The sequence below is a fragment of the Solanum tuberosum genome, unplaced genomic scaffold (genome assembly GCF_000226075.1).
Source record: "Solanum tuberosum cultivar DM 1-3 516 R44 unplaced genomic scaffold, SolTub_3.0 scf00128, whole genome shotgun sequence".
NCBI classification, from domain to species: Eukaryota; Viridiplantae; Streptophyta; class Magnoliopsida; order Solanales; family Solanaceae; genus Solanum; species Solanum tuberosum.
In genome coordinates, this window is record NW_006239053.1 from 420,888 (window position 1) to 433,172 (window position 12,285).

The 12,285-nt window shown below is 29.2% G+C and overlaps 2 protein-coding genes across 2 annotated transcripts in view; both read right to left on the reverse strand.

The window, feature by feature from the left end:
* Positions 1 to 1,927, reverse strand: part of LOC102595891 (cytochrome P450 71A9-like) — a 3,873-nt gene extending 1,946 nt beyond the window's left edge. Inside the window, exons 1-2 of the mRNA XM_006350709.2 lie at positions 1,530 to 1,927; positions 596 to 1,131 (exon numbers count right to left, since the gene is read on the reverse strand). Of these exons, the coding sequence (XP_006350771.2) occupies positions 596 to 1,131; positions 1,530 to 1,893 (900 nt within the window). The 5' untranslated portion in view covers positions 1,894 to 1,927. The remainder of the gene's footprint in view (positions 1 to 595; positions 1,132 to 1,529) is intronic.
* Positions 1,928 to 8,331: 6,404 nt separating this feature from the next.
* On the reverse strand, positions 8,332 to 10,326 carry LOC102596233 (glucan endo-1,3-beta-glucosidase-like). The gene is made up of 3 exons (XM_006350710.2): positions 9,244 to 10,326; positions 8,624 to 8,897; positions 8,332 to 8,548 (listed from the first exon to the last, which is right to left on the reverse strand). The coding sequence occupies exons 1-3, from the start codon at positions 10,285 to 10,287 to the stop codon at positions 8,520 to 8,522; spliced, it is 1,347 nt and encodes a 448-aa protein (XP_006350772.1). The 5' UTR covers positions 10,288 to 10,326; the 3' UTR covers positions 8,332 to 8,519.
* Between the last annotated feature and the right edge of the window lie 1,959 nt (positions 10,327 to 12,285).

Here is a 12,285-nt window from a genome sequence, read left to right on the forward strand (position 1 = left end):
TTTTTTTACAAAATCGCAGCGATTTTTAATTTAAATTTTTTTTTTTTTTACAAAATCGCTGCCACAGCATTGATTTTTAATAAAAAATATTTTTTTTTTTTTTACAAAATCGCTGCTGTGGCAGCGATTTTTAATTAAAAACAAAAAAAAAAACTTTTTAGACGAAATCGCTGCTATTTCGTCATTTTTGTCAGAGGAAAAATCGCTGCTGACGCAGCGATTTTACCCTTTTGGCTAAAATAAAAAGTGATGTGCCCTTTTGGAATTTTTGACAATTTTTTTTGCCCTTTAGGCTCCGGACTCAAGTTGTAATGTTATATTGGCTAGTTTACATCATTTCATGGTAAGATAAAACAAAATAATAAAAATCAACCCAACTATCTTTGTTTGTTTGTTAGGTTTTGGTAAACATTTACACCACTGGTTGTCTAGTAGCCTACCCAACTATCTTGTTCATTTTTTTTTTGTAAATTTATGACAAAAAAAAATCAATTAAAATAAATAGAAACAAAGGGGTTAAATCTTACCTTATTGACTCAATTATTTTGCAAATATAATATAGTATCGGTGTATATAAGTTAACAGACAAACTTACCGCAAGAAGGCCCTTGATGTGACTATCTTGAAGAGGTACATCTCGGTTTGGATCCTTTTGAATTCGAAGCAATACATCAACAAGATCTTCATCATCTTTTTCTTTAATCCAATTTCTTGAATCAACATGATCTTCTATTACTTTGTCATAATACTTATCCAATTCTCTAAAATTCTTTTCCAATCTTTCATCTAGCCCATTAAATTTGTTAATCCATGCCATTTTTGGAAAATAATCAGCAACATTAAACTCACCCAACAATTCTTGTGTGTCATAAAGAATTTCATGAAACTTTTTCCCTCCATTATCATATCCACTTTCATCATCACTTCCTTTCCCAAAAGCCACTCGACAAACAACGTTATTTGACAAGGTTAGTGCCAATGCACTTATGTTAATAGATGAGTTTAAAGACTTGCCAATTTCTTGAATCAAACGACTCACTTCCTCATCGCGAATTGATGAGAAACTTTCTACTCTCTTTGCGCTTAGCAACTCTAAAGCTAGAATTTTCCGGGCCTCTCTCCAGTAATTACCTGTTGAAAACATAATTAAGTCAACAAAATGTATATTCTTCATTTATTTTTTATGTGGGAAAAAAAACACGTGATTCAATATGATATCAGATAAATCGTAGACTTGACATGTTTCAAAATCTCACCCCCCACTCAAGGGCATATCTACTCAAGGAAGAGGAATGTCAAACCACCCCCAAACCTCAATAGAAACCCATATACCCTATGTATATATCGAAGAAAATGCATATACACCAGTTTAACACACGTAACCTCTAAATTCTAGATCTGTCTCTATTGCCCTTAATTGTCAAAAAAAAACATTTAATTTGCCCATATAAAAGAAAAAGTGAATCAGGATCGCACATACATAAAGATATAATTATGTAAATAAAAATGTATTTTCTCTAACAGCTTACCGTAAGGAGCAAAAGACACGTTACAACAATTATAACTAAGTCTTTTTGCAGCATACAAGGGAGGACGGCCAGCAAAAGCAACATCATGTACTCTAAAGATCTCTTTCGCAACGTCGGCGGAGGAGACAAGGAGAGTTGGGATTGAACCTAATTGCAAGAAAATTAAATCACCATATTCATTAGAAAGTTTTTGAAGTGAACGATGAGGCAATTTTCCAAGTTGATGAAGGTTTCCTATAATAGGCAATTTTCTTGGACTTGGAAGGAGTTTTTTTCCTTTGTTTTTCTTCTTTGTGAAAGAAAATAGTATGAACAAAAAGAGAAAGAAAGAAGCTAACATTTTCAAGAAAAAAATGAAACTCATTTTTTAATTTTGATCGAGGTTTCTAAAGAGGTAATGATCTTTCTTATAATAAATGAGCAAATAACGGCAAAATTGGCTACGTATTTATAAGGGAAAATGATAAGTAACTCCAACCTATGCCCAAAATCCCTGAGACACATCTAACCTTTACTAAGGTCCTATTACTCTCCCGAACTTATTTTATATATAATTTTCTACCTCTTTCGGCCTACGTGGCACTATCCTTGAAAAAATTGTCAACACGCGCTGGGCCCACAAGATAGTGCCACGTAGGCCGAAAAGGGATAGAAAATTATATATAAATTAAGTTCGGAAGAGTAATAGGACCTTAGTAAAAATTATGTGTGTCTCAGAAATTTTGGACATAGACGGGGGTTACTTATGCATTTTCCCTATTTATAACTACTATATATAAACTTTGAATTATTGGCAGTCCAAGTGGACCAACTTGTAGAGAGGATATAAATTATAATTAACTATTTCCTTAGTTGACAAGCGACAAAAGCCTAATGTGGAAAGATTATATTTGACTTGACACGAAATTTTAATTTAAGAAATATACATACAATTTTTATGATGATATTAAAAATATATCATGTAATGTATCAGAATGTTTGGTAAATCTTTGTTGTTTGTATTATATTTTTAATAAAAAAAATTACTACTGTTAATTATAGTGACGCCGTGTTTGAAACATATATACTTGAAGAAAAAATAAGAAATAACTAAGCCGTCTTAAAAGACAAGGAAATTAATGGTGATGAGTTGTTGAAGATATTTGTTTTTTATATTAAAAAAAATTCAAGAAATGTGTTCCCACAATGTACATCTTTGTTTTTATTCCATCGATAATTCGATATGATAATGAGTGCAAAATGAGGTGCGTGTTTGTAGTGTGTCAATAAAAGAAAATGCTTCTCACATAAATAATGAAGAGTGTTACCTAGATGTATAAATGAAGAAGATTAACCAAACATGCTACTTTTAAGGGACAATGACTAATAATTTATGTAATATCGTGATGATCTAAAGATTACTTTCTCCGTCTCATAATAAGTATAAGTTTTATAATAACTTATTTATATCTATCGAAAAATGATAAATAGAATGTAGAAAACGATTGAAATGCTGAGAAATATCTCTACATCTATAACTATTTGACTTACTATTATTTAGCTGAAATAGAACGTTACTAGTTTGGCATGAATTGATTTTTTTAAAAATGATTGTTGTATAGTATTACTGTTATGTGACAGTTTAGTTCTAGAAATGTCAAAGTATGCCAACCACCTAAAAGCAATGTCGCCCCTCTAAATATTAATTCACACTTGATATTTAGTATTTATAATTCGATCATATAACTTATCATGATTAACTCAAAAATTAAGGCTAAAATATATATCTTAATTATTTATAATCTATATCTATATTTATAACCCCGTCATATAACTTATTATGATTAACTTAAAAATTAAGGCAAAAATATATATCTTAATTAACTATAATCTATATCTATCTATATATATATATAATAAAGGAGAAACATAGACAAGGTGATATGGCACCTCCCTATAGCCTCCATTTGGATTATTTTTTTCTCCTTTTTTGGCATTTTTTTATTTAAATTAATTATTGTATTATAAAATCAAATTACTTAATTTATTACAAATAAATATTTTATTAATGGAGTAACATTTATAACAACGACTCTTCACATTCTTTTTTGCTTTGTTAACCTCACTTCTAATTATAAAATTATAATATATTTTAAGTGTTTTTTCTTTATTGTTTAATTTATTTACAAGGAGTAATTATCCATGACCTATACCTCTTTAATTTTTATTTTTAATAATATTGAAGACTCTCATTATTTTCATGTCCATAACCTCCAACATTAACTTGTAAGTTTATGATGTCTTATGGTATTCCTATATTTTGCCTATATAAACTTATATTTAGTTTCATGGATATTCACATTCAAGATTATTTTTTCCCTTCTTCGTGATATTGGTTTGTGAATTAACTAACATGTAGTAAAAAAGAAATACATGAAAAGGTGAGAAATATTTTATTCCCAAGTCTTTCTTTTTATTTTCTACATTTTGCCTAATTTCATGAAAATTCACATTTAAGAATATATCTTCTCTTCTTCATCATATTAGTTTGTGAATTAACTAACATGCAAAGAAAAAGAAGTACATGGAAGGTAAGCAATATTTCATTCTCAAGTCTCTTTTTATTTTATGTATTTGGACATGCTTTCTTAATATTTTATTTATGTATGTATTATCATTCTCCAAGCAAGTATGATAAAAAAAATTGTAATAATGAACAATGTGTTGTTAGTATGCGATTGTTCTCTTTAATAGTCAATTTGCGGAATATAATATAGTTTGATTACAATATTTATTAGATTTTAAGATATGATTATTATTTATTGTTTGTACAATTGAAAAAATAATTTACCGATGTATTACATATAGTTTAGATTTCTTTCTTTCTTTCTTTTGTTATAATCACTTTCAATTGGTATGATATTTTATTTATTCATAATTATATTTTATTTATTCAATTAGTAGCATATGATGAAGAGTTTGACATATGCAGCACAAAATATGATGGCGGATTTACTTGCAAAGAAAGATGGTAGAAGAAAAACATTTTTTGAAGCATAATTAAGGATTATTTTTGTTATATTTTTATTTTACTTTGACTTGTATTGGTCAGGTAGCTACTTTTGCTATAATTTTTTAAACTTTAGTTTGTATAAGTAACTTAATTAACTACATGTATGGACAATGCTGCTCATTTGGTTCTTTACTATTCTATTTTTTTTTGTTATGAAGCACAGTTAATATAACTATCTAATTTTAAAAAATAAAAATATATGATGATCGTGAACTTCATTTTTGTTATGTTTACAAGAAAATAATTAAAAAATAAAATGTTAATTCTATGATGTCTTTTTTTTGTATGTAACAATCTGTTTTCGTCACTATTTTTTTTGTTTGAAATGTATTTATATTTTTATGCAATCACCAATTATTTTTATTTTTTTTGTTCATTATGTATTTCTATCACTTATTTTCACATTTATTTATTATTTATTTTTACAAATAAAATTAATAGATGATTATTAATGCAATTAATGTCTAATAAAATTCATAACTCATGCCTCTTCATTTTACTTGTAACTTCTATTCTTAAATATTGTTATAACTTTTTCATGTTTCTTTTTTCATTATTTTTATAAATATTTAATTAATATTTAAAATTATAATAGACAAATTTAATAATAAAGACACAACGAAGAACTTCAAAAGTTTTTTTACGAAATTAGAATTTGTATAGAGGATCGTAAAAAATATGTGATACAATATATTGTTATTTTAAAATATGATCTCTTATTTTCATTTACTTCACCACAATAAATATTTTATTTTACTATATACATATGAATAGTTACACTTAAAAGATGTAAAAAAAATTCAATTTTATATGTTTAAAAAATATGAAAAAGTGTATCATATCACAAATGAAGAAAATATCAATATTGTCTATACATCTGATACTGATCCAATAAATATTTCTTATAACCGCGCGAAACGCGGCCAATTTCACTAGTTAATAATATACTTAGTTTTATAGCCGCACAAAACGCAGCCAATTTCACTAGTATCTATATAAAAGAGGATAAGATGTGACATATCGTTTCGGCCGGAATCAATCGTTTTCTACACGTTGTAGATGCATGAAAGTCAATACAAATAATGATATTATGCCATAGCAACTAAAACGTCTTGCAAGAAGTTTTCTTGGTAAGAATTACTATCAGGTTATTTTCAATCATTCACTTTGATATATTATTGAATAAAAATAATGTTATTGTTTCTTCATTAATCAGAATTTCATTAATCAAGAATTTCGATTCTTAAAAAGTATCATGATAACTTTTTAATATATGGACGTGTACAAAATAAAAGTACCACTTAATATGAAAAGGAAAGGATATATAGTGAATTTAACGTGTAGAAAACAATTGGAATGCCAAAAATATCTTTACATCTATAATTAGTTGACTTTTTTAGTTAGTTTTTTTTTTTTTATTACCCTCCCTAGGAGCCCCACCCCTTTTGCTCCCTTGGTGACTGAACCTCGCAACCTTCGAGTTGAAAGTGAGGGATGCTTATCATCCGAGCAACTCCCTCTCGTCATAATTAGTTGACTTTATTATTATTTAGCATGAAATTTATGAAAAATGATTGTCACGGCTAATGTGACGGTCAGTTTAGTTCTAGAATTGTCAAAGTAGACAACCACCTAAAAGCAATGAGCTTGGTACATTTTTTTTAGTACGTTGTATTATTAGAGCCCGTTTGAATTGGCTTAAAAAAGTAATTTTTTAAAGTGCTGAAAGTTATTTTAAAAATAAATAGTTATGTGTTTGGATAAAAGTGTTGCAGTTGAAAAAAAGTTGTTGATGTGTTTAGCAAATAAGTGTTGTTAAACACTTTTTTTTATCAAAATATCTGAAATACCCTTAAAATTGTTAACATAATAAAAATTTGATTAATCTAAGATTTTTATTGAAAAATTAAAACAAAATTAATTTATATTTTAATTCAATTTCAATAACTTAATATTTAAGTTAATTTTAAATGTGCAACTTATTTTAAATTTCAAAAATATATAATTTGAATAGATCACATGAAAGAATTTGGAATTTTTTAAAAGAATTAAGGGTAAAAAAGTAATATACTTGATCAAAGTAGAATGACTTTTAAATTTAAAATAAAAAGTAGGGGTCACCCTACTTTCAACTTATTTTAAATTGTTCTTATAATTGTCAAACACTCTCACAAGTCAAAAACTGACTTTTGAATCATTTTGACCAACTTAAAAGCCCATCCAAACAGGTACTTAATATTTAGTTTGGTACACTTTTAAAATTAGTTTATGCATAAATAATGTTATTTCTTTATAATATATATTGAGTTGTGTATTGATTATTAGTAATATTATAGATTTTCATGTGTTAAAGGATCGTTTGGTAGAGTATATATATTAGAAGAAATAATGTATTGCACTAATTTTGTATATTAATAGTATCTTATTTGGTATACTTTTATTCACTCTATTGTGTATTTAAGCATGTATAATGCATTAGATTTATTTTAGGGATGATTGTATAGAATGACAAACTTATAATCTAAAATAAATGGAGTAGCTACTGTTTGATTTAATTGCGCCCCGTAGCAAATGTTTGCCAGTCGCCTCTCTCCCTCCAAATTCTCGCTCGCCACTCTCCTTTTCTTGCTCGCTCCCTCTGTGCTCGCCTCTCTCGCTTTATACAACAGAATTGTATAAAATGCGTTTTTGTTTGTATAAAGTGAGATAAAATTGTATATACACATGCAAATACATATATATTCGTCCTATACACTTATAATTATACAATAAAAATATTCCCCTGCCTAGTTCTCTTTTGCCTTTTTTTCTTTCTCGTTTTATACAAACACAGATTATACAATATAATGTAAAATTTATGTTTGTATAAAGCGAAAGAAATTGTATATACACATGCTAAATACATATATATTCGTCTTATACACTTATAATTATACAATACAAATATTTTCCTGCCCAGTTCTCTTTTGCCTTTCTCTCTTTCTCGTTTTATACAAACACAGATTATACAAATATAATGTATAATTTATGTTTGTATAAAGCGAAAGAGAGAGCGATTTTTTATATACAAATATTTTTGTCAACGATTTATACAAACGAGAGGCTAACAACAATTTATACAAATGATCTGCCAGCGAAATTATACAAATCTGAAGAGGAGTCAACGAATTATACAATTGCTTCTTTTTGTATATATGAATAACGAAATAGACATAGCTTTCAATTGTATATGTATAGCGAATTATACATATATATGTTTGCTATGGAGCGCAATTATGCAAACTTTGCTATAACATACAAATATGAATTTTGTGTTTGCTATAATAATGTAAAATTTATGTTTGTATAAAGCGAAAGAGAGAGCGATTTTTTATATACAAATATTTTTGTCAACGATTTATACAAACGAGAGGCTAACAACAATTTATACAAATGATCTGCCAGCGAAATTATACAAATCTGAAGAGGAGTCAACGAATTATACAATTGCTTCTTTTTGTATATATGAATAACGAAATAGACATAGCTTTCAATTGTATATGTATAGCGAACTATACATATATATGTTTGCTATGGAGCGCAATTATGCAAACTTTGCTATAACATACAAATATGATTTATTTGTTTGCTATATGTGAAAGTTACTATAGATTTTAACATGCACCTCGTGAATAAGCAATATTGTATTGCATGTTTATTAATGGAAAATTATTGCACCATCGCTGAAACAAGTAAAACACAGAAGACGCTAATTGCTTTGCAAGTTGAGAATCACCAAGTTTGGAAAAGAGATATCATCGATCCATATGCAAAATTAACATTGAACTCTTCAGACTTGAAAATAACAACAAGTTACAGCGTCACAAACCAATATTGGACTATACCAAAATGTACTCTGATCCAACGCTTGAGAGGAAGAGCCAACCTCATTTGCCACTTTAAGCATCATATCTACATTCTTCATAACCTGCATAAATTATCACACAACTGAATAGTCGTAACCATGAGGCTATTAAAGACAATTTGTGCAAGAAAAACTTACTAGGATCATAGTTAGTGACAACACCAGTATTAATGAAGCTACAGTCCAAATCTTTACCACCATTTGCTTGATAATAAGCATTCATGGCGTAAGAAGCGTGTGCTCTGATCGTATTGGGCTCGTAGCAAGGGCCACCATCTTTTATAGGTTGACAATCTATTCCAGAACTACACACGAAGTCTATGTTCGACTGCAAAGCTGCATCACTAGCATCTGTCGTTGGAACACACCATTTCTTTGACACTTCCGGTGCCATAGCAGGCGGAGACGAAGCCTAAATTCACAATTTTAAGTCAGTATAACGCAACATTACATATATATATTTTTAATAATTACACTTTATGTTAGTATAATGTAAAATAAAGGTTTATAGAGTACAAATCATATGGCTACAACACAAACCAAGAATTGGAAATATCAAACTATGAGAAAGCGGGGGAGATTTCTCGGATCAATAATCATTATTGTGTAGACAATTATACCCTTAATACTAGCAACAAAATATATTTTCAAGGCATATACTAACAGGATATTTTCGTCATTGAATATAATTCCTGACCAAAGAGCAGAGCATTTTACTAATTTATCCTTGGGGATTATCTAAATTTTCGATAATTTACCTGTGTATTACGCAGAATGCCCACGTCGTAAACAGGGCTGAAGTCGGGTCGGAACAACCCGAAATTACGCTCCGAAGTGCTAGGCTTAAGGTCCTCATTGAATAGGGCGAAAACGTAAGTTTCAAAGGTCCTGTTTGGCATCAATGGAGTTCCCACACCGGAGTTTACATGCTTCACGAGGTTCACATTGTACGAAATAGCATTCTCCAAACTCACACCTAGTTGATTCGGGTCACCGGCGGAAGGCCACCCAGTTTCTGCCACAACGATATCCACGTCAGCATAACCCAACGCCTTCATCGCTGAATACACAGCATCAAGCTGTGCATCAAACATGTTGGTGTAGTTCATCCCAGTAGCTTCATCGTAAACCCCATTATTGGGTTTAAACAAGGCATAGTCTAGGGTTTCATCATTGAACCCAAAGAATGGGTACGGACAAATCATGAAGGGTGATTTGGTTTCACGGTGAAATTCCAGCATCGGGGCAAAAATTACCCGGTCGTATACCCTTCTGAACAGACCCGAACTAGGAGGTTCAGAACGGGACAAGATTCCCAATGAATGTGGAGTTGAAACCTGGATATCATTTATTCCAGCTGCTAACAGAGCTTCATGAATCGCTCGCATGGCGGGGACTAGATGAGCGATGAGATTTTTGTCGCCGGTAGCCATAACTTCATTTCCAATGCAAATGCGATCAATTCTAGTGCGTGGATAGAACGGAACAACATTTTGTTCGACCCACCATTGTGCAGCAGTTGGTTTTGAAACTGACCAAATGTCTCCGTTAGGTACCGTAACGGTTACCCAAACACCCGTATCAGCAAAGGCTCGGATAATTTCTGGGTTTGCATCGAAGATCTTGATTTTGTTAAGGGTGGTATGGTCTCTGATGAAAGCGGCGACTTGGGACGGCGGTGGAAGGTTATCGGCGACGGTTCCGTAGTTGATTCCGAGGAGATAGTCACTGGAGACGCCGTTACAGAGAAGAAGGAAGATAAAGGAAGAGAAAATGGGGAGGAAGAAACAGAGGTCGGCCATGAAAACTGAACGGAAAGAGAAAATTGAACTGCAAATTTGTGCAGCGCAGCCAAAGGGAAATGGTACTAAAAGGGGAAAAAACGTGGGAGGTAAGGTAATTGCTGCAATCCCAATGCCAATATGGGTAAAAAACAAAAAATGCCAATTAGGATTTTGGGAAAAAATAAATTTTGATTTTTAGAATAACCAGAAGGAAAAAAAAAGCTTGAATTTCGATGATCTCTAGATTGGTGTTTAAATTCAATTTAATTCAAAATAAATATTTCTTAAGTCACATTTAAAATGTATTTTCATCATATTCTGTCAATATTTTAAAATGTATGTTGATCATTTTCATATAAAAAGTATTGCAATTTATAGAATTTTTATAAAAAATTAGATATTTTAATTTTAAATTTCAAAATATTAAATTGATCTGATTCAATTTAGCTTTAGAGATTACTCACATTAACTATTAATAACCAAAAAATGATACATAATTTAGAACAAGAGTACTAGCTTACATTTGTATAACTAGATAATGTTGTCCGTGCTATGCACGAGCCCAATAATATAAATGATATATTTTGGGGCTAATAACCGAATTTTTGAAACGATTGTTTGCGTGGATAAATGAATAAGTTTTTTTATCACAAATCTGTACTTTCTTTGACGCTATTTAAGGCATAATAAGACTACCCACATACAACATTTTTGAAATATTTTATGTTGTCAATTAATCATGATTTATAGTATTTTTACGATAGATTCACTTCAAGAATCAGTGGAAATTTTTGTATTTTTTTTCAAAACATATTTTATGTTGTCAATTATTATGATTTATAGTATTTTTTACGCAATTTTTAAATTTAAAAAAAATAAGACAAATAAATTAAAATGGACCCAATATATGTTTATTTTTGTTGTCTCAATTTATGTGACACAAATGAAATTTGGAGAGTCATCCAAATTTTTGTTTTTTTAAAAAATGTTTGAAGTTATTAATTATTGCAATTTATAATATTTTTATGTAACTTTGAAATAATGTACATTACTGGTCACTTTGTCCTAATTTATGTGATATGGAAAAAATTACAGAATTAACCCTTTTAAAATGACTTTCAGATATTTTAAGTTGTTAATTATTATTATTTATAATACTTTTTTGGTAATATTAAAATGATATGTGTTATTTTTTCTGTCCCAATATATGTGAGCCTGATAGAATTCTGAGAGTCAACCTATGTTATTATATAGCTTTTAAATATTTTAAATTGGTAATTATTGTAATTTTTTAATGCTTTTTAAGTCATTTGTAAATGATATATGTTGCTTCCTTGATTGGGGCTTTTCCATTTGTGAGATATATATATATAGATAGATACATATCGTGCTATGCACGGGCCCAATAATATAAATGGTATGTTTTGGGGCTAATAACCAAGTTTTTGAAGCGATTGTTTGCGTGGATAAAGGAATAAGTTTTTTTTTATCACAAACCTGTACTTTCTTTGACGCTATTTAGGGCATAAAAAGACTACCCACATGCAACATTTTTGAAATATTTTATGTTGTCAATTATCATGATTTATAGTATTTTTACGATAGATTCACTTCAAGAATCAGTGGAATTTTTTGTGTTGTCAATTATCATTATTTATAGTATTTTTACGCAATTTTTAAATAAATAAAATAAAATAAATAAGACAAATAAATTAAAATGGACCCAATATATGTTATTTTGTTCTCTCACTTTATGTGACACAAATGAAATTTGGAGAGTCATCCAAATTTTCATATACATTTTTTTAAATGTTTGAAGTTATAAATTATTGTGATTTATAATATTTTTATGTAACTTTGAAATAATGTACATTGCTGGTCACTTTGTCCTAATTTATGTGATATGGATAAAATTACAAAATTAACCCTAAGTTGTTGATTATTATTATTTATAATACGTTTTTGATAATATTAAAATAATATGTGTTATTTTTTCTGTCCCAATATATGTGAGTC